Below are 24,138 nucleotides of genomic sequence, written 5' to 3' on the forward strand. Positions count from 1 at the left end.
GTGTGTGTGTGTGTGTGTGTGTGCATAAGTAAACAGATGCAAAGACATGATACATACATACAAAAGGTTAAGAGACGAGGCAAGTGTGTAACTCTCTCCCGCCGTAACACACACACACACACACAGCCTCCGCCTACTTGTGGTTACAGTGCGGGTGGGGAAGTCACCTTCAGCCAGGCTGTAACACCGTCAGCTGACGAAAAGGTAGAACACGGTCTCTCGTCCAGGAACAAATCGCTCCAGAGGAGTCCAACATCTCCGGGGACGGAACGAAGCGCAGGAGCCCCACAAACGGGGTCCTGGTGAGTGCAAAATGTTGAGACACAGAATTAATGTGTCTATCATACGCCTACGGTACTTTGGCCTTGCTCCCGTGCTTCATATATATATATATATATATATATATATATATATATATATATATATATATATATATATATATATCACCAGATACATAATATATGGAAGGTGTTCACATCTTTCACCTCAACAGTTGTGATCAAGACAACGTCTCACAACATATACAAAGTCTTCACGCAGGATCGTCCACAAAAATGTAACATGTGGACGTGGACACGTAAGTGCACAACACAGACGTTCTTATAAGAGAGCAAGATTAAATTAGTTACTGCCTCGACTGCTGGCCATTCAAACCTGTATTCTGGCTACAATATAATATAGCTATACATCAATTGCCTTGACTGCGCAATTTTATTTTCAACACTTGACCGTGTGGTTACCACACACTAACGGCAGGTCGGTACTGACCTCCTGAACACGACGGTATACGACCCTTTGACCACGACGATATACGACCCTTTGACCACGACGATATACGACCCTTTGACCACGACAATATATGACCCTTCGACCACGACGATATATGACCCTTTGACCACGACGATATATGACCCTTAGGCCACGACGATATATGACCCTTTGGCCACGACGATATATGACCCTTTGACCACGACGATATACAACCCTTTGGCCACGACGATATATGACCCTTTGGCCACAACGATATATGACCCTTTGACCACAACGATATATGACCCTTGAGCACCACGATATATGACCCTTGAGCACCACGATATATGACCCTTTGACCACGACGATATACAACCTTTTAAGCACGACGATACACAAAACTTGAACACCACGATATGCGACGCTAAGCACTACGATATACGACCCGTTAGTACGATGATATAAGACCCTAAAAAAACGACGATATACGACCTTGAGAACGACGATATACGACACGTAAGCACCAAGATAAACAACACTTGAGCACAACGACATAACTCGTATATATTTCGTATCATGACCACACTATTTTCCTTATACCACATGGCCACACATATATGCCTAACCGTCGGCCACACGCCACTTTGAATATAGTTCGCTTTTATCCTCTGTGGACTCGATTATAACCGCTTTTATATAAGAGTCCTGACGCTATATGTATATAGAGATTATAGTGATCCAACACATCAGTTAATCGCAGACAGCCACAATCAAACTGTTTATTAAATGTTATATATATAATGTTTAATAGGCTATCAGAGTGCATTAATACTTTACCGGATTTTTACTGCGGTATATATATATATATATATATATATATATATATATATATATATATATATATATATATACTGTATTACTGTATCAACTGGTGTTGTATTGGTACAGAAGGTAATGTATTATTCATACAGTCTGTTATGACCAGCAGTTTGTCTCATGACACGCAATCTAGAGACCGTCTGTCTGTAAATGGTTCCCGGGGAAATGGTCTCACAGAAAATGTGGTCAACTTCCATATACAGTCCCAACCTGCGACCTCAGGTACGACCACTTGATCCAACAGTCGTAACGACTCCTCCCCCCCCCACCCCTAACAACAAACAGAATATCAACCCCCTCCCCCACCAGCAGCCTGGAGGAGGTCGCACCCCCCACCCTTACGTCAGTTCCTCAAATGTTCCCTTAGACCCAAGCATACGTGGCGAGCCAGCCGGCCCACAGTTATGCCAGGCCGGTGCTGCATACCACGGGCTCCTGCTGAAGCCCAACCCTCCGTGGCCCCTGCTGAAGCCCAACCCTCCGTGGCCCCTGCTGAAGCCCAACCCTCCGTGGCTCCTGCTGAAGCCCAACCCTCCGTGGCCCCTGCTGAAGCCCAACCCTCCGTGGCCCCTGCTGAAGCCCAACCCTCCGTGGCTCCTGCTGAAGCCCAACCCTCCGTGGCCCCTGCTGAAGCACCAACCTCCGTGGCCCCTGCTGAAGCCCAACCCTCCGTGGCCCCTGCTGAAGCACCAACCTCCGTGGCCCCCGCTGAAGCCCAACCCTCCGTGGCCCCTGCTGAAGCCCAACCCTCCGTGGCCCCTGCTGAAGCCCAACTCTCCGTGGACTCTGCTGAAGCCCAACCCTCCGTGGCCCCTGCTGAAGCACAACCCTCCGTGGCCCCTGCTGAAGCAGGGACAAACTGCTCGGGTCTTCGTCATCACAGCCAACTCCAGCACCAGCGTCTCCACCGCCATCACTGTGACCATCACCACCACCAACATCTTCACCATCACCTCCAGCACCACCCTCAAGAACCAAAAACGCTATCACCACCCCACCACCACCTCCATCACCAGCATTGTCACATCCACGAGCCTCTCCAACACCGGCACCATCACCACCACCAGTCGTATCTTGTACACCACCACCACAGGACTGGCTCCTGGCTGGTGGTGGACGAGGTTTTCCTCAGTCAACAAATAAGGCGTAGAATCTGAGGTATGCCGGCGACCTGTTCAAAGGCATCCCTGACCTTCGGCCTATGTTGAGAACCCCTTCAGCGGCATCCTTGACCTTCCTCCTATGTTGAGACCCCTTCCTCGGCATCCCTGACCTTCCTGTTATGCCGGAAACCCCTTCACTGGCATCTCTGATCTTCTTCCTGAGACGGAGGCCCCCTTCAGTGGCACCCATGACCCTCTTCCAACACCAGACGTACATTTCAATCCCCCTGAATTTGTCGTGTTCCTATCAACTACGGCCACGTTATAAACACTAGGTCTTGCACCTAGCTGGAAGCCGCCTTAACCCAGCCACCGGCACTAGGCACTTCATCCACTGCTGGCCAGACGACGCCGTAACCCAGCCACTAGCACTACACGCTACGCCCACGGCTGGCCAAGCGGTGCTTTAACCCAGCCACCAGCATCACACACTACACTCACAGTTGGCCAGACGGTGTCTTAACCCAGCCACCAGCACTACATTACACCCACGGCTGGCCAGATGGTGCCTTATTCCAGCCACCAGCACTACACGCTACACCCACAGCTGGCCAGATGGTGCCTCAACCCAGCCACCAGCAATACACCACACCCAAGGCTACGGCTTTAACATAACCCCCAGAACCACACACCACACTCAAGGACCCTGGGTGTCGCCATGATCATGGCTGGATGGGGGAAAGCACAGCCTTACACGACCACCAGCTTATTACACATCAGGTTACAGGTCTCCGTTCACGGCTTCCACATTGGTGTTATTGTAGCGTATACATGATTTCATTCTAGATCATACGTCAAAATACTGAAAACACTTGTGTACCATCGGCGTCTCAGCTCCGCCTCTCTTGTATATATATTTACTGACAGCTTTAAGTCTTCTAATCTCATCCTCGTATCTCCCCTGACGATGTATTAATTACACGAAAGTGCTCTTGGAACTTATCGTGTTTCATTTTTCCTCCTGGTTAGCAGCAAATATATACATATTCCGTACACACACACACACACTATATATATATATATATATATATATATATATATATATATATATATATATATATATATATATATATATATATTTCTTATCTTTTTCTTTCAAACTATTCGCCATTTCCCGCGTTTCCAAGGTAGCGTTAACAGAGGACTGGGCCTCTGAGGGAATATCCTCACCTGGCCCCCTTCTCTGTTCCTTCTTTTGGAAAATTAAAAAAAAAAACAAGAGTGGAGGATTTCCAGCCCCCCGCTCCCTCCCCTTTTAGTCGCCTTCTACGACACGCAGGGAATACGTGGGAAGTATTCTTTCTCCCCTATCCCCAGGGATAATATATATATATATATATATATATATATATATATATATATATATATATATATATATATATATATATATATATATCGACAATATCATTACCTTTACACATGTGGCTTGCTAAGAATTTTCTTAACTGATATATTGGCGAAAAAAGAGAGATAAGCCTCAATAAATGTGAATATGTGAAAGGCTTTCTGATACCTTGAATAAGATGTTGTGGTGAAGACTCGGGCATAAAAACATGATAATATGAATTCACGAGGCAAGTAACACTTGCCCTCGAGATAAGCGTGCCGTGACAGCCTCTTCTCCCCGTCCAGTCAAGGATGAAGGTATCTCAGTGGGAGTGTATCCTGGCGTTACAGGTGTCCTCGTGTGTGGATGGGTAACACTGGCCACCAGGAGACTGTGAGGATCATGTACTGGGGACGAGAGAGGTAGAGACCTGGCCGGACCAGAAGGTATCAAGTGTTTCGTCCACTTGTTGATGTCCTGCCACACTTAGATGTGTGCCGGGTGAGGTAAATGCTCCAGCCTCACCACACATTCCGAACGACTCAAGTAAACGATCCAACGAGATAAAAAGCGGATGCGGCCGAGGTGCGAGTGTCGGCGAATGCAGCGCGCGTTCCTCCGGCAGACTCCGTCATTTAAACGACTTGGAATGCAAGTTTAAACGACTTTTGAGGAGGACGAGCGTTGCAGGAGCACCGGTGTCACATAGGGAGCCACCCAGGAGGCTGAGCTTATCCCCGCGACGCGAGTGTCACACGGGGAGCGGACAGTAAGACACAAGCCTCGGGATTACCGGCAACATTCTCCGCGTCACTTGCCACACCAACACCAACATTAACCGCATCCTGCCTGATCGCTCCCACCATTCTGGTGTCAGGAACGGAAAACGGAAACATGCCCGGCGTTCGTTTTATTACGGGCAGGCCGATGCCTGGCGTGCCGGGCCAGATCTTAGGCCCAAGTACAGGTACGTGAGCGGGCCAGGCGGGCGACCTCGACATTCCCTGAAGTTTCCGAGTGACGCTGAGCGGCGCAGGGAGGAGGGGTGGGCGTCGGGCGGGGACGAGGCACAGCCAGGATGAACGAACATGGCAATACCAAGGAAAATAAATAATGACAGAAATTTACGTTCAGCCTCAGCACGACGTATGAAAAATAACTTTCGCGAACCTGAATCTTAATAACTACAACGTAGCTCCCAGGCTTCCAAGAATATCAAGAGCTGGACATAATGTTAGTGAAGGGAGGTATGGCGAGGCAAGGCGAGGCGAGGGGTGTGACAGATATGGTATGGTGGAGCTACGTTATCCGTGTCAAGGATGATCCCTGGAGCAAATACCCCGGGCACGGACCGTCCCTCACGCAGCTCAGGAGCAGATACCCTGGGCACGGACCGTCTCTCACGCAGCTCAGGAGCAGATACCCTGGGCACGGACCGTCTCTCACGCAGCTCAGGAGCAGATACCCTGGGCACGGACCGTCCCTCACGCAGCTCAGGAGCAGATACCCTGGGCACGGACCGTCTCTCACGCAGCTCAGGAGCAGATACCCTGGGCACGGACCGTCTCTCACGCAGCTCAGGAGCAGATACCCTGGGCACGGACCGTCTCTCACGCACCTCACGCCGCAACCCTCACGCAGAATCAGTCAACTGAAGTAGGTCTTCATCGGGGAGTGACGCCCTTTGTTCCAGCCACACTTGAAGCACTGGTGGATTTTATACGCTTCTGGAGTGTGCTGCTGCTGGTGGTCGTAGTGACAATTGTGTATACACCTGCAGGAGTGTGCTACTGCTGCTGGTAGAGGGACTGGCACGTGCTGGTGAGGTAGTAAGCCGGGTGTAGCTAGCCAGGTCCGGGTGTGTGACTGGTGATGGTAGATGTACTGGTGAGGCAGGTATGTGAAGCTGGTGATGGTAGGTTGTGCTGATGAGGTAGGTGTGTGCGGCTGGTGATGGTAGTTGCGCTGGTGAGGCACAGGTGTGTGGGGTGATGGTAGGTGTGCTGGTGAGGCACAGGTGTGTGGCTGGTGATGGTAGGTGTGCTGGTGAGGCACAGGTGTGTGGATGGTGATGGTAGGTGTGCTGGTGAGGCACAGGTGTGTGGCTGGTGATGGTAGGTGTACTGGTGAGGCACAGGTGTGTGGATGGTGATGGTAGGTGTGCTGGTTGAGGTAGAGGTGTGTGGATGGTGATGGTAGGTGTACTGGTGAGGCACAGGTGTGTGGCTGGTGATGGTAGGTGTACTGGTGAGGCACAGGTGTGTGGATGGTGATGGTAGGTGTGCTGGTTGAGGTAGAGGTGTGTGGCTGGTGATGGTAGGTGTGCTGGTGAGGCACAGGTGTGTGGCTAGTGATGGTAGGTGTGCAGGTTGAGGTAGAGGTGTGTGGCTGGTGAAGGCATCAGGAGGCAGCTCTGGTGTACGACCCGCCCCTCACTAGCTGGGGACCTGCAACAAAGGGGCCGCGCACCATCCATGTCGACATGGACGGTGTGTGTGTGTGTGTGTGTGTGTGTGTGTGTGTGTGTGTGTGTGTGTGTGTGTGGTGGCTGTAGCCCGCATGACTGCCAACTAGAGCGTTGCCCAGCAAGACGCGCACCTCCTCCATGTCATGCTGGTGATGATGTGTTGCCTCTCACCACACCAGAATAAATGTGGATATTGCTGTAAGAGGGAACTGTCTTCTCAGACGAGCGGCCGGCACCGGGAGAGCTGCCCAGACTCCACGTGCCGAAGATGCCACCCTCACTCCGCGTCCCCACACACGACCCCGGCCTCGGCTTTACTCTCACTCCCTCACTCCGCCATATTCTCTCAACATACGGCATCTCGAACCTGCCGAGTGTTTCCTCTCAATGTTCTCCAAGCAGACGACCAGGATATCAACACATCCACCACAGTGAACGTCGTCGTGCACGTGAGAAATGAATGTGAGTCTTGTAGCGACGGCGGGCCAGTCATAGATTTTTTTTCTCTCTCTCTCTCTTTCCTGCCGAGCGAGGGAGGGCACGGTGGATGGCGATGGTATGTTGTTGTTTTTAAAATATAGTTGGTGGTGTCAGGCTGTGCAGGGGAGGAGGGGGGGAAGGGAGGGGGTGGGGAGGCGTCATACCACACATTGCTAAGGTTTACCGCAACCCCCCCACCCCACCCCACCCCCCGCGAGCCTCGCCTCTGTACTTGTTCTTTGTTCACTGAGGCCACACCTGCTTCTCCGCTGTTCCTCCCGGTGCTGTGAACAGCTGTTCACTGTGGTAACTCAAGCTGGCCAGGGCTACCTCAGTGTGACCCTGGACGGCCCTAGTGTGAGTTACCTTACCCGTCCTGGACTGTCCTTTGGTCGTGTCACACACGCGTCTTAACCCCCTGAGCACTGTGGTACGACCTCTTGAGTACTGCGGTACGACTCCTTGACCACTGTGGTACAACCTCTTGAGTACTGCGGTACGACCCTTGAGCGCTGCAGCATGACCTGTACATGACCTGTGGGTATGGTTGCCCAGCCACATGACCAGCGTGAGAGTGTCATGCCCAAGGTTGGTGGGGTCATGGTCACCAGGTTACCTGCACACCAGCGAGGCTTGGCACCGTCCGCCTCAAGACGTCTCCCTCCTTCCCTGGGTCGCCTGAGACGTCTTCCTCCCTCCCTGGGTCGCCTGAGACGTCTCCATCCCTCTCTGGGTCGCCTGAGACGTCTCCCTCCCTCCCTGGGTCGCCTGAGACGTCTCCCTCCCTCCCTGGTCGCCTGAGACGTCTCCCTCCCTTCCTGGTCGCCTGAGACGTCTCCCTCCCTTCCTGGTCGCCTGAGACGTCTCCCTCCCTCCCTGGGTCGCCTGAGACGTCTCCCTCCCTTCCTGGTCGCCTGAGACGTCTCCCTCCCTCCCTTGGTCGCCTGAGACGTCTCCCTCCCTCCCTGGTCGCCTGAGACGTCTCCCTCCCTCCCTGGTCGCCTGAGACGTCTCCCTCCCTCCCTGGGTCGCCTGAGACGTCTCCCTCCCTCCCTGGGTCGCCTGAGACGTCTCCCTCCCTCCCTGGGTCGCCTGAGACGTCTCCCTCCCTCCCTGGTCGCCTGAGACGTCTCCCTCCCTCCCTGGTCGCCTGAGACGTCTCCCTCCCTCCCTGGTCGCCTGAGTACATGACAACTCTGCAGTTAAGACGCTGAGGCTACGTCCGGCAGCGAGCACTGTCTCCCACCACACACACCACAGCACACTACTGCGTCCGGCAGCCTGCACTGTCTCCCACCACACACACCACAGCACACTACTGCGTCCGGCAGCCTGCACTGTCTCCCACCACACACACCACAGCACACTACTGCGTCCGGCAGCCTGCACTGTCTCCCACCACACACACCACACCACACTACTGTCCGGCAGCCAGCACTGTCTCCCACCACACACACCACACCACACTACTGTCCGGCAGCCAGCACTGTCTCCCACCACACCACACCATTCACTAACTCCCAAACTGTAATCACCTATGGACTGGCACATACCAAAATTTACACACAAAGAAACTCCTAAATTATTTTCATCACTATTCAAAGATTACTGAGTACACACAAACACTTTAATGTACGAATGTTATTAAAACTGAGGGTGAGTGTGATGATGTATGAGTAGTGAGGGTGTGGCTCATAGTGGCTGCCAGGAGAGGTAACCACGGTGTTGGTCGTCCCTTGCCCCTGGCGGCATCCAGGATCTGCATGCCAGACTATATCAAACCACTAGACCAAGACACCCACTGTAACCAGGGAAAAATTAAGATACAAGAGTTGCCACAAGCCATCTGCTCACGGCACACAGGGGCAGCTGGCACACAATTTTCCTTCTCATGTACTTGTGGTAATGGAAGAGGCGTGAGCGGCTGTTGCCCGGGGTTGTGAAGGGCGTAGGCGGGTATGTGCTGCCTGGGGGTTGTGAAGGGCGTGGGCGGGTGTGCTGCCTGGGGGTTGTGAAGGGCCGTGGGCGGGTGTATTGCCTGGGAGTTGTGAAGGGCCGTGGGCGGGTGTGTTACCCGGGGTTGTGAAGGGCCGTGGGCGGGTGTATTGCCCGGGGTTGTGAAGGGCGTAGGCAGGCATGTTGCCTTGGGGTTGTGAAGGGCGTAGGTGGGTATGTTGCCTAGGGGTTGTGAAGGGCCGTGGGCGGGTGTGTTGCCTGGGGTTGTGAAGGGCTGTGGGCGGGTGTGTTGCCCGGGGTTGTGAAGGGCGTAGGCAGGCATGTTGCCTTGGGGTTGTGAAGGGCGTAGGTGGGTATGTTGCCTAGGGGTTGTGAAGGGCCGTGGGCGGGTGTGTTGCCCGGGGTTGTGAAGGGCGTAGGCAGGCATGTTGCCTTGGGGTTGTGAAGGGCGTAGGTGGGTATGTTGCCTAGGGGTTGTGAAGGGCCGTGGGCGGGTGTGTTGCCTGGGGTTGTGAAGGGCTGTGGGCGGGTGTGTTGCCTACGGGTTGTGAAGGGTCGTGGGCGGGTGTATTGCCTGGGGGTTGTGAAGGGCGTAGGTGGGTATGTTGCCCGGGGTTATGAAGGGCCGTGGGCGGGTATGTTGCTTGGGGGTTGTGAAGGGCGTAAGTGGGTATGTTGCCCGGGGTTGTGAAGGGCCGTGGGCGGGTATGTTGCCTGGGGGTTGTGAAGGGCGTAGGTGGGTATGTTGCCTAGGGGTTGTGAAGGGCCGTAGGCGGGTGTGTTGCCTGCGGGTTGTGAAGGGCTATGGGCGGGTGTGTTGCCTGCGGGTTGTGAAGGGCCGTGGGCGGGTGTGTTGCCCGGGGTTGTGAAGGGTCGTGGGCGGGTATGTTGCCCGGGGTTGTGAAGGGCCGTGGGCGGGTATGTTGCCTGGGGGTTGTGAAGGGCGTAGGTGGGTATGTTGCCTTGGGGTTGTGAAGGGCCGTGGGCGGGTGTGTTGCCCGGGGTTGTGAAGGGCCGTGGGCGGGTGTGTAGCCTGGGGGTTGTGAAGGGCCGTGGGCGGGTGTGTTGCCCGGGGTTGTGAAGGGCCGTGGGCGGGTGTGTTGCCCGGGTTTGCGACACAACACCAGTTCCCTCTCGTCATGTACATTTTGTTGTTGTTTGGATCATGTGAGGTGTTGCGTGGGAGGACGTGAGCGGGGAAACTGTCGCTCATGTGGTACTCAGGTGGTCGTGACGCCAGACACATTCCTTCGCCAGCCGCTCCACTGTACCGGAAATTCACTCACATCCCGACAGGCCTTCTTCTGACGCCAGCCAGAGTGGTGCTGGTGTGCGGACGTGGTGGTGGTGTTCAGTGTATGCACTGGAGCGCAGTGCTACGTCACTGTCGGCTGCGCTCAGGTTATGGCACGTTCGTGTTGCCGACCGTTGTACTAACACGGCCCTCTCGACCTTAAGCAACACAAACACACATACACAGCTGACCTACTGAAATCGCAAGAAGGAAGCGATTGTCTACATGCACTAGATAGTTCCTCCCTCAGGAGAGTGTGTGTGGCGAGAGCAGTGTGTGGTGATGGTTCTCCCCCAGGGGGGGGGCGGGCGAGGCCGGCACAAGGGGCCCCCTGGCTCCGGCTGGACAGAAAAATGCGTTTTGTCATAGCTTTAATATGCGGGGCAGACGGTGGAATGTGAGCCGCCTTGGAATCCCATTTTTTTCCTTCACTCCGCTCACAGTGAAGGCTGGAGGAGGAATTTGACTCATTCTTGGCTTTGTTGAACTTTAGCCAGAGCCTCTCTTTCTTGTGGTCTTGTTTCTACAAGACCAAATAACTCCCGGGTTAATATTTCCCCCAGAAAGAACTCGCTTTATTTCAACCATATGTACGGTAGGTCGTGGAGGCCAGCCTGTGGTGAGGGGGGGCACACGTGAGGCTGAAGCACGTGTCGTACAGACTGGTCGTGTGAAGGCTATGTGGTAATATATATATATATATATATATATATATATATATATATATATATATATATATATATATATATATATATAATGATAAAGTGTTCGCTCATCATCATGATAGAAAGTACAACCATCCCTCAACATGGCCAGGTGTAGGGTACCACTGTATCCCATCCAAATTATTACCTTTCACTCCACCACCACCACCATACCCTTCGCTCCACCACGACCACGGCCACCTCCACCACCACACCCTTCCCTCCACCAATACCACAACCACCACAATCACAGCCACCCCAACCTTACCCATCACTTCACCAGCATCACCATACCCTCCCCTCCTCCACCACGACCACCACCACCCTCACACCCACCTAACCCTTCCCTCCACTCCCAACACCACTGCAGCCACCACTGCCACAGTCATCCACAACAATCAGGACTCCACCAGCCGTGTGCAGTGTTTGCTTGTAACTGCACGTGTCGAGATGTGCGGTGCGGTGCGCTGTGTGCTGTAGGGAGGGGATGAGCAGGTCAAGGCGCAGGTGTTGGCGAATTCCGGGCGTGCCTCAGCCCGTGCCGAGGACGCACCACCTCCCCTCCCCTCGTACACCAGTGGCCTTACACCCAGCGTACCCACACCTACAACCTCTGCTGCACAACACACCTTTGTGTGTGTGTGTGTGTGTGTGTGTGTGTGTGTATGCGCGCGCGCTGGTACACATCAAGGTGGCAGGTCTCAGGAGCCAAGTGCTGCATCAGGAGATCAGACGTTGTGGTGTCTGGAATCCATCAAAACTCCCAGGCCGTAGATGCTGCACATCCTATGGAACCTGTTAGGAACCCTTTAGACCCGGGAGCTGGAAACCCTCTGAAACCACCAGTAACTTAGTGGCTGCAGACCCAAGGACTTAGTTCCAGGAAACCCTCGCGAACCTCTCTGTGTCTAGTTCCTGGAAACCCTTGCGAACCCCCTGCACTTAGTTCCTGGAAACCCTTGGGAATCCCATTGCTGGAACCCCCTGAGGAACCCACAGGACCCGGCTACTGGACACCTTGAGAACCCCCGTGAACACTGACTGCCTTAGATCCGACTGCTGGACACCCACCTGAAACTCCCCGGGAACCCCCCTGGATCTGGCTCCTGGGGCCCCCGAAGAATTCCTTCGGAATCCCCCTACCCTCCTCCCACCCAGGACCTGGTTGCAGCACACCCCTGGAACCCAGCAGGAACCCACTGGACTTACCTGATGGTACATCAGTTATAGCAGACGTCACGGTCGTGACCGATGGTAATGTATGGGGTCGACTGGTCGTCCGTACGACGCAGTGTTGCCCAAAGGACCAGTCACACACACACACACACACACACACACACACACACACACACACACACACACACACACCACTGGCAGATCATCCTCGGGAACCAGCAGAACATCCAGACGGTCATGCTGCGTCTGACGGTAAAATATCGAAGGCGGACCATCGGGGTGGACAGAGTCCTAGGGGGATTTCTCCCAGCTCACCCACGTCTCGGCCCTCGTGCATAGACGGGTCCCTCGAGGGGCGGGGGCGGGGGACACACACACTCCCCTGGTGTGGTGGCCAGGGTAAGGTAGCCGTGGTGAGCATCTGCTGGACGACTCTGATGATGATCATCATCACCCACGGACCAGTGTAGCAGTCAAGACCTCCACATGTGAACTGGTTTTGTCAGTGGTCAACTTTAGTGTGGTGGGAAAATATGTTAATAATACACCACACTGCTTGCACCACATGACTTCCGCCGCCGTCACAACCATTAAAATGAATATGCAAAGCAGACAGCGGCATTTGGCGGGGTGAATTACGTAAGACTATTTGGGCGGGCATGGAGGGGCGGTGTGGTGGATGGTCCACCATGTCAGTTGCCACGTCCGCTGGAGGACCTCCCCGCCCGTAGCAGCAGGCTGGAGTAACCATTACTCCTGGGTCATCATGAGAGGCTGTACTGTGTGAGGCGATACACCTTGATCCTGCCTCACTGACCCCACCACACTTACTACTACTGGGCCACACCAACCATGGACCTACCACGCTAACTACTGGCGGGGTCAGGGTAACTACTCGCGGGGTCAGGGTAACTACTCGCGGGGTCAGGACCAGTAGCGGCGGGGGTAACAGGCGGCGGGTCCCTGTGGTGGGCGTCAGGTGGTGGGCAGTATCCTCCACATTCCTGGAGGTGTGAGCCACCGGTGCGGCGGCGTCCCTGGGTCCTGGGAATGCCCTTCCTCCACACACTCCCTCACTCGGGGACTCCACCACCAACACCACCACCTCCCCCACACACACACACGACCGACACCCTCCTCAAAACTATCATAACTGATCATGTATTCATGAGACATGTGAGGAATATGTGCACGCCAGTGCCAGTTTATATATGTATGTTTGTATGTTCGTTTGTGTGTGTGTGTGTGTGTTGTGTGTGTGTGTGTGTGTGTGTGTGTGTGTGTGTGTGTGTGTGTGTGTGTGTGTATTGTGCATGGCTACCATCAATAAGTTACGGGAGTGACGTTTTGTGTTAGTGTTACGTTACCTTCAGCTTACATCATGGCTTAAGCTTATGTATACACACACACACACACACACACACACACACACACACACACACACACACACATATATATATATATATAAAATGTTCGCCATTTCCCGCGTTAGCGAGGTAGCGTTAAGAACAGAGGTCTGAGCCTTAAGAGGGAATATCCTCACTTGGCCCCCTTCTCTGTTCCTTCTTTTAAAATTAAAAAAATTAAAGGGGAGGATTTCCAGCCACCCGCTCCATCTTTCAGTCGCCTTCTACGATACGCAGGGAATACGTGGGAAGTATTCTTTCTCTACAATCCCCAGGGATATATATATATATATATATATATATATATATATATATATATATATATATATATATATATATATATATATATATATATATATATATATATATCTTTGCTTCCGTACCTAATGTGTACTCAATCAAAAACTATAATCTTTAATGTTTATCAGCGTTAAGAGTACGAGGGGTGTGTGTGTGTGTGTGTGTGTGTGTGTGGTAGGGTACCAGCGTCAGGTTAATGTTCTGGTCATTAATGGTTGATGTGTCTGGTTGCAGCCGGACCAGTGGACCCGGAGATCGACGAGCACTTCCGCCGCAGCCTGGGCAAGGACTACCAGCAGCTGTTTGCCGCCACGCCAGCCAAGCCCGCACCCTCCACAGACTCAGGTAATTATCACGGCCTCACTGTCATCCCTCTGTTGACCCATGGCCGCGTAGCCTCCGACACACCGCTCGTTGTTTACCTCCTAACATCACTTAAACACGTGGTTGTGGCCGCTAACATCTCGTCTCTTGAGACACCCACCACCACCTGTTCACTGCTCTCCTCCCACCACACTCTCAAGTATCTTACAGTGATAACACCCCAGTCTACAACTCTATCCTTTCCCTCACGCACATCCAACCCGACAGTAACAACATCGTAGCCTCTCTCTCTCTCTCTCTCTCTCTCTCTCTCTCTCTCTCTCTCTCTCTCTCTCTCTCTCTCTCTCTCTCTCTCGTCATTCCTGTCTTCCTCCGCGCTCGTGGCGCGCATGGCCCGCGTGTCGATGGTACCAGGGAGCATTCGAATTCCTGGCGGACTAGCGACGTTTTAGTCAGGCTCAGCGAGGATGCTGGGGCAGATCCCGGGGCCTAGCATCACAGGCTGGGGCCGCCCGCCCGCCCCGGCTGCTGACCACCGCTCAAAGTGTGGTCGTGACGCCGCCGACCACTTACACTGTCACTCTGGCTTTGGCATCCGTAAACACCCACTGACACGGTGGCAATTTACAATTTGCTGGGCGAGAACCAGACGGTAAACGGCTTAGCTGCACGTGTGTCTACCTCTTGCTGGGCTCTAGTGTCACATGTGAGGAGGGGGAAGTACTGATGTTATCACAGGGAACAGGACAACACCAGCAACAACTGGGGGAACTAAGTAAGAGCTCCTGGGATGTGTGTGTGTAAACGGGAGGTGGTATAGCAGCAGTCCCTTACTACTGAGTTAACCAGTGCACTGCTGAGACAGCCACGTCAGCAAAACGCACCAGAGGAAAATAAAACTTGGTAAAGCAAAGACATAACCAAGAGAATGTTAGGTGCTTACATCTCCCATGAAACGGCTGAGGACAGCGAGGTGGTGGTGGTGGTAAGAGAGTGGAGCTGCAACAGGAGATGGTGGTACAGGGTTGGTGCAACCACAGGAGGAGACACCCCCTGAGTCGGGCCGCTCCACCACCACTGCCCTCCACCTTCACATGGGGCAGCCGTCAGATGAGCCAGAGTCCTCAACATTTTCTTGGACCACTTAGATAAGCGCACTCCAGGTCCGCCCACCATCCACTTGTCGTATCTGGCTGACAGATAACCTCCCATGTCTCCGTGTTTGTGGACCGCAGTAAAGAGGCTCATTAGAAAGCTCACACAGTCTGTCCCAGGACGTCCAAATTTGCCGGCGCGTCACTCGACCTTACTGGAGTCGGGAAAATGTCTTGTTTGAACAGACCCGAAGAACAATTCTGGGGAGTTCAAGATGCACAGTCGAGGGGGCCACGAGAGGTCAAGCTGCGGCTCACAAGTTGTTAAGCTGCGGCCCGCGAGTCGTTAAGCTGCGGCTCGCGAGTCGTTAAGCTGCGGCTCGCGAGTTATCAAGTTGCGGCCCGCGAGTCGTTAAGCTGCGGCTCGCGAGTTATCAAGTTGCGGCCCGCGAGTCGTTAAGCTGCGGCTCGCGAGTTATCAAGTTGCGGCCCGCGAGTCGTTAAGCTGCGGCTCGCGAGTTATGAAGTTGCGGCCCGCGAGTCGTTAAGCTACGGCTCGCGAGTTATCAAGTTGCGGCCCGCGAGTTATGAAGTTGCGGCCCGCGAGTTGTTAGACGATACCGATAATCTAAAAGAAAAAGTAATCCTTTGGGATAGTGATGTTGGTAAGAGTTGGAAACACTGGTGTATTCAGTGGATACTAAGTTCAAACCAAATGATATTGTTATAACTGTTTATACAAGTTATACGTAAGTTATCACGACATTACGACCCTTGATCACCACGGTATGACCTTCAACACGACAGTACGACCCTTGATCACCACGGTATGACCTTCAACACGACAGTACGACCCTTGATCACCACGGGATGACCTTCAACACGAGAGTACGACCCTTGATCACCACGGGATGACCTTCAACACGAGAGTACGACCCTTGATCACCACGGTATGACCTTCAACACGACAGTACGACCCTTGATCACCACGGGATGACCTTCAACACGACAGTACGACCCTTGATCACCACGGGATGACCTTCAACACGAGAGTACGACCCTTGATCACCACGGTATGACCTTCAACACGACAGTACGACCCTTGATCACCACGGGATGACCTTCAACACGACAGTACGACCCTTGATCACCACGGGATGACCTTCAACACGACAGTACGACCCTTGATCACCACGGTATGACCTTCAACACGACAGTACGACCCTTGATCACCACGGGATGACCTTCAACACAACAGTACGACCCTTGATCACCACGGGATGACCTTCAACACAACAGTACGACCCTTGATCACCACGGGATGACCTTCAACACAACAGTACGACCCTTGGGTAGGATAGCCTGGCCTTTGACTCGGCCCTCAAGGGTGAGACAGAAGTTCATGGCATCGTACATGAGGGTCGTAGCGTCGCACTCAAGATACGACGGTCGGGAAGCGTCCTGCAGGACACGACCGGCCGGACCGACACCCGTTTGTTCTGCTTGAATGAAAAGGCCGGGCTGGTGAGCAGGCGTTGACACGGCGGTTGTACTTGGCTGTTGTTGGCAGCAGCGGGCATGTGGACAGGTGTTTACAGCCAGGTGGTGTTACCCAGTACTCTCTCCTCCCCCAGGCGGGACCAACACACAGTACAGTTGTGTGGCGCACCATCCCCGGCATGAGCGCCACCTTGCCTCCTGCTAATTACCCAACATATTTTATCTTTTCTTTTTTTTCCTCCTCCTCGAAATATTTATGATGTGGCAAATAGCATGAGGGACGCGGCTCATACCTGGCACATTCTTGGCATCACGTCTGCTGGCAGGAGGAGAGCGAGGGGCGGTAACCCGGCCGCCCGCCCGCCATATGTCCCGGGCCACACACGCCCGATCAAACGGCCACACAATGTGCCGGGATTTCCGACTTTCGTGGCGGCGTTGCGTCAAAGGAGGGGGGCGGGCGCGGGAGGGGTGAGGGGGGGGCGGGCGCTGGATGCCGTGCCTGCTTTTTTCATGACACGAGGCGTCCGGAAAATGTCCACATACATGCTTCTTGGCCAGGCTTTTTGGACAACACACACACATGACATTCAGGTCAGGAATGTGGGCCGCAGCTCCCCCCCTCTCTCTCTCTCTGGCTGCTGAGGTGCTCTGCCAAAGGGGAGCCAACTGGTGGCTCTCGCCAGTGGTGTGTGTCAGCAGGGGAGACACTGTCTAACCACCAGTGGTGTGTGTGTCAGCAGGGGAGACACTGTCTAACCACCAGTGGTGTGTGTGTCAGCAGGGGAGACACTGTCTAATCACCAGTGGTGTGTGTGTCAGCAGGGGAGACACTGTCTAACCACCAGTGGTGTGTGTGTCAGCAGGGGAGACACTGTCTAACCACCAGGGTGTGTCAGACCTGTCTAACCACCAGTGGTGTGTGTGTCAGCAAGGGAGACACTGTCTAACCACCAGTGGTGTGTGTGTCAGCATGGAAGACACTGTCTAACCACCAGTGGTGTGTGTGTCAGCAGGGGAGACACTGTCTAACCACCAGTGGTGTGTGTGTCAGCAGGGGAGACGCTGTCTAACCACCAGTGGTGTGTGTGTCAGCAGGGGAGACACTGTCTAACCACCAGTGGTGTGTGTGTCAGCAGGGGAGACACTGTATAACCACCAGTGGTGTGTGTGTCAGCAGGGGAGACTGTACATCCACCAGTGGTGTGTCAGCATGGGAGACACTGTATAACCACCAGTGGTGTGAGTGCCAGCAGGGGAGACACTGTACAACCACCAGTGATGTGTGTGTCAGCAGGAGAGACATGGTATAACCACCAGTGGTGTGTGTCAGCAGGGGAGACGGTGGTGTATGTGTCAGCAGGGGAGACAGTGGTGTGTGTCAGCAGATGAGACAGTGGTGTATGTGTCAGCAGGAGAGACAGTGGTGTGTGTCAGCAGGAGAGACAGTGGTGTGTGTCAGCAGGGACGGGTGTCGGCCAGATAACGCCAGTATTGTAAGATATTTCAAAACTATATAAGAAAAAAGACATCTTGAGTGCCAGACCGTGAGTAGTGGCAGGGATGGGTGTTTATATTACAACATTACACACAACAACGTTACGACTCGAGATCATGCAAGGGTTAGAAATCACAGGGCTAAATGCTGGGTGTTGGCTTGGCATGGTTGTAGTGATGCTGGGATGTGGCCATGGTTGTAGTGGTGAGGGTTGTAGCCATGGTTGTAATGATGGTAGGAGAGGTTGTCATGATTGGTGATGGAGGTACTGGTAACCAGGTAGTGTGTGGGGTAGTGAGTGCTCCACACTGGTGGCTGGTAATGGTACAGGTACTAGTAGCTGGCCACAGTGTTATTGCTCTACCATGTATAGAAACTCCCCCGAAGGACTCCATCCTCAGCGGGGTTCCTTCAGCTAGGCTGCGCTACAGTCAGTAGCAGAATGAGAATGGATTCCTTGGACGCAGTGTGTGTGTGTGTGTGTGTGTAACTATATATGTGTACATCTCTGAGAGGGAACGTTAAACTGGTGTGGCCCGTCCCTGACACTTCCTGTACCATCATGAAGACTTTTATTTCTGTAAACTTCCGCCGTTGACAGCCTCCTCACTCAGACACTCCCCCCTCCCCCGCCACACACACACACACACACACACACACACCAGCCGTACACTAAACCACTACTTCTGTACGTCCTTCCTGACCAGCCTCTCTTGCTCAGCTAGTGACCCTGGCCTGTCTGGTACTGCACACCTCCTGAACTGTGATCAGGTCAACCCTTCCGACTCCGTCTTTCCTCCACATGGGACACCCGTGTAAGCCTCAGCCTTCCATTGTAGCTCAGATCTCTGAATTCATGTCCCACCTTGGCTGCTCTGCTCGGAGGCTCTCTGCTTCTCACAGGTGTCGTGGCCAGAGCAGAGTTTATAATCCAGCTTCGGTTATCCACATCACAGAATGTAATTTTAATATTGGCCGGGAGTGAGTTTACTCCTGCCCACAGTTTACCTTCAGCGTAGCTCGGGCAACAAAGTGGGCAGTGTTGACCCCTGGATCTCTTCCACACATCGATCCCCGCAGCTAATTTCCAGCTGAGCAGTATCATACTGGGACCTTCTTCACTGTGTCACACCCTCACTACCTTGGCTCTTCCTGGGATTCAATCTCATCATCCATATACAAGACCCACTTTGGAGTCCAAGGTCTCCCGTGTAAGCTGATGCAATCGCTTTTATTTCTTATTTCCTTATTGGTATCTTATGAAAACATGTTTAGGTACGAAGAACAGAACTCTTACTTGAACATGTTTGCCGATGATGCCAAGGTCATGGGAGAAGTAAAGAGTCAAAAGGATTGCAGTAACGTACAAGGGAACATACACACACTCCAAAGTTGATCTGATTCATGGTCGACGGATGAGACTACCGAAAGAAGGCATAGAAAAAAATATATCATCTTGCAATAAAGTGTGTGTGTGTGTGTGTGTGTGTGTGTGTGTGTGTGTGTGTGTGTGTGTGTGGGAGGAACTTAGGGTTACAAAGTACCTACCCTGTCGCCAAAGTCTTCCCATGTTAACACAAGTGTAAGGAGACAAACTGTCAGCTGACAAATAGTAGAACTGCACTGAGGAACATGAATAAGGAAATATCCAGGAACTTGTTCAACTCGTGTACCTGGCCAAAACTAGAATATCATCTCGTTTGGTTACCGCATTTACCGATGTATAAAGTAGTTATAATGTAGGCCTAGAGAAGGTCACAAAGCTGATAACAGAATGGAGAGAACTAAGTTACAATGAAAGTTTATTATGAACGAGAGAAGAGTAAGGGGAGACTTGATCACAACCTTATATACAGTTCCCAAACCAATTTGATGATGTCACTTCGTGAAGTATTGTAGTGGTGCAGCAGTAGTGGATGACTGGGACAAGCTGAAGTACGAGACTATGGATGGTGTTGACATGATACAGTCTTATACACTTGTATGACTGTGAAGTGATGGAAGCCCATGAATGGAAAACTTCCTGCTCCCTGTACTGCCTGAATAGATAATCACACACACACACACACACACACACACACACACACACACACACACACCTAGGAAGCCATCAGCAGACACTTCCACCATTGGTCTGGTTACCAGGAGTCTCCACACCCTCACATGAACCCAACCCTGCAGGAAAGACTTACACGTGACCGTTGACCTCAGAACATCATCCAACCTTGCCCGAGGATTACGAAATCGAACTCACGTCACAAAGGCACGACCTTTGAGCACGACGGTACGACCCGAGAGCACGACCCTCTGGTCTCATGACCTGTGCCTTTGCCTGAACCTTAAATTCAGGTCAGAAGTATCAAACCCAAGGGTCGTTAAGTATCAAGCTCACAATCATGAAGCAATCTATACGCATCGTGCAACACAGTGCGTCATCAGCGTACACACTGTGCGGTGCAGCAGACGATGTAACACATGGTAACTGTAGCCGACCCAGTCTACCCCGGGGACCACAGTCACCTGGTCCTGGGGAGAGTGTGGGGCTGTCTGTGGTGTGTGTGTGTGTGTGTGTGTGTGTGTGTGTGTGTGTGTGTGTAGGTGGAGGACGTGTAGTGTGTAGCAGCAGCCGCATGTAGGAGGAGGTAACCCCTGGGCTATACCAGCAGACCAGGGCCGCCTCGACCAGGGGAGGCCCAGCACCACACCTGCTCCTCACCCTCCTCCCAGCCTCCACCAACCACCTCCTACCCTCTCTAAGACCCCGGTAATTACGCTAGTGTCCTCGGTAAACAACATAACCCAAGCTGCAAACGAAGCCATCTTTTTCTTGCTACTGATTGTAGCGCAGGCTTCGAAATGCAAGAGTTCAGTAAAAGGATGATTGAATATATATATATATATATATATATATATATATATATATATATATATATATATATATATATATATATATATATATATCCAATACATCACGTACATTGTTGTGGCCAGGAATACGTGCACACATGTGTACGTATGAAACGTGTACGTTTACACGCGGCAATTTCATTGTCTTCGTGCTGACATGTGTACGTGAGAATATGTACACAGCCACAGGTATAATTATGTGCGTGTAGACATGTGTACGTAGGAACGTGTAGGCGTGTGTACCTGTGGCTCATCCTACACACGTACGTAAGTGCAAGCACGTGTGTGTGTATATATACCCGTCATTATGTCTGTTCAAGTGTGTACATGAGGACACGTGGGTGTGTGTGAACCTGTGCGTCACTGTGTACGTGTAAGCGTGTGTACATCGTCAGGTTTGTGTGTACATATGGCCTGGGGGTCACCAGGTGTTGGCCGAGCCTCGCGGAACACACCCGAGCTTGCCACAGCTCACTTGTCCTACCCTACATTTGACCCCCTTCTGAATACTGGTCTTCAAGACTACATATCATACCCTCAATACAGCCAGCAGGTGAACGGTGCCGTTGATGACGTGAACAACAATAACAGAGAGGCGGGAGAGCGCGGCCAACGGGAGGTGGTGACCAGGTGTGGGCAACAGGTACACTACCGACCGTATGGGAAGGTCGGACGGTCGGGCGGGCGGGCTGCCCTGGGACACAGCGAGTCACACGAGGGATGTAAGAGTGTACTGGATTACACCCAGGTAGGCAGGCACGGAGGGAGGGAGGGAGGGAGGAACGGGCTAGGGTACAACACAAGGGGAGGGCGAATGATCGAAGTGGCCAGGGGAAGGGAACGGCAGGTTGTATGTAGGCGGTGTTGAGCTCCGGCCGCCTGACTTGACTGAGTGACTGACTGGCTGGCTATTGTGATGAGGGCCACGAGCGTCGTCCACCTGCCCTCACCACACACCTACATTTCTCACCTCACCAGACCCTCACCCACACCTAAGCTGTATCACTTCCCTCAACAAATAATCCCTCAACAAATAACAGTTCACTCTTCAGCAGCCTACCAGACACGTCTGCAAATTTAAAAGAATCAAATTTAATTACGTTTGAAATGTTTATCATTCACTCAAATTATGGCGAAATTCGCATGTCATTTTTTTTTCGTTTATATTATAGAGCGATGTTCGAACCCTGCTTACTGGAGCTGACGTTAAGAACTAGCTACTAATAAGGCGTAATGTTGACAACGGCTTATTATAGGCACTGGGAGCAGTGCACTTCAAATCTGAATGTAAACATAGATGCACAGTACTGATGCATAACGTGGCGTGGTAGGTGACAAGGATCGCACTTTTTTCTCTCGGAACCAGACAACCTTCTGGTTAGGTCTGGTAGGCTGCCTAGCCAACACACAGGTACACCACAGACACCCTGGTGTAATGTACAGAACTGGTGGTGGCACAGTGGTGGTGGCTGAGTAACCCAGCCGTGTTGTCACACATTTCCTGAGGGCCTCTCTAGATTCAGGTGGTGGAAAGTGTAAGGAGGAACATACAAGGGAATACCCCCTTTATTACGATGGTACGCCCCTTACCCATAAGGGTCAGGTCAAAGGTCAAATTATTATACCCAAGGGTCGTGCCCTCGTGGTCAGGAGGTCAACCCTGAGCTGCGCTCACCACCACCTTCATCATGAGGTCTTCAGGAAATAAATGACTTGACTTTGTCTCAATTTCCCGCAGGCCGAAGTGCTTTGACCAGATGTTGATGTTAGTCCAGCTGGTGTGAGGAGGTCCTGGGGGGGGGGGGGGTCCCCCGGCAGCGGGGGAGGTGTGGGGGGGGGGGCACCACCACTCCCCTCCCCCAACAGCACCACTCCCCTCCCCCAACCCGAGTCTCACCCTAACTCCACCACAAATGTATTCCTCCCACCTGGCCACTTTGTGTTAACATTATCCTGAGTCCGTTGTCTGCCTGGGGCCCACTCACTACTACATGTACCAAATGGTGGGCCGCGGCCAACACACACACACACACACACACACACACACACACACACACACACACACACACACACACACAGCCACACAGCCACTGGGCTTAGGCCTACCGTATCACAGGTTGTAAGAAAGACTGGGATTAAGTCAGTCTGCTGAGAGTTACCAGGTAGATATAACTTCACTGTGACCATAGAGGCTACAGCGCTGGAGTTACCAGGCCAGACGCCACACCACTTCTTTCTCATCGCTCCGGTGTCCTTCGTTCATCACTAACTCTTGAGTCACACCAACGAATATACGTATTCGTTGGTTCTTTTCGAGAATTCGTATTACGTCTCCTCGTATGTTTACTGACGTCATCTACACCGATTCAAGGACGTGGGAAATCATGCTTGCCTTCACCGTACACGAGGCGCTCATCATTCATTGCCAGACGGGTCGCGCTAGACTCCTGTGTGTCACCGCTCAAGACATCAGTGAGGCAGTGAGCGGCCGCCTCCATACACAGCTCAGGTAGAAAGCAATACCGCGCGGCGGACACGGTGACCGCGAGAAAGCCAACAGACTCGCACCAAGTCACGACGTGAAGAGAGAGAGCCGCAGGCAGGGAAACAATCCACGTCGGGCCTGAACGGTCGAAAGTCTTATAGACATGTAAGGTTAAGGCGAGCCTATGTTGAGTAGGGCAGCATGTGGCGGGCGGACGGGAGGGCTGGCTGGCTGGAGACGTCGTCTGACGTGAGATATCACAGCCAGAACAGACGCTGCTCACGGTCCGCAGGTGGCTCTCCCTTCCACCAGCACCTCCATCCACCTGTAGACGGTGGAGAGGTCGTGTGTCAGCAGACTGATGGACACGTCACGTGGGAAGGTAGTGATGTAAAGGTGTGTGTGTGTGTGTGTGTGTGTGTGTGTGT

At 52.7% G+C, this 24,138-nt stretch overlaps 1 protein-coding gene and 1 long non-coding RNA gene across 2 annotated transcripts in view; one reads left to right on the forward strand and one right to left on the reverse strand.

The window, feature by feature from the left end:
* LOC139754469 (uncharacterized) overlaps positions 1-24,138 on the reverse strand; it is a 604,696-nt gene that overhangs the window by 322,216 nt on the left and 258,342 nt on the right. The gene's annotated exons all lie outside the window — the stretch shown is intronic.
* LOC139754672 (uncharacterized) overlaps positions 1-24,138 on the forward strand; it is a 97,300-nt gene that overhangs the window by 66,377 nt on the left and 6,785 nt on the right. The window contains exon 4 of the mRNA XM_071672220.1: positions 14,137-14,247. Within this exon, the coding sequence (XP_071528321.1) occupies positions 14,137-14,247 (111 nt within the window). The remainder of the gene's footprint in view (positions 1-14,136; positions 14,248-24,138) is intronic.

The sequence above is a fragment of the Panulirus ornatus genome, chromosome 17 (genome assembly GCF_036320965.1).
Source record: "Panulirus ornatus isolate Po-2019 chromosome 17, ASM3632096v1, whole genome shotgun sequence".
NCBI lineage: Eukaryota > Metazoa > Arthropoda > Malacostraca > Decapoda > Palinuridae > Panulirus > Panulirus ornatus.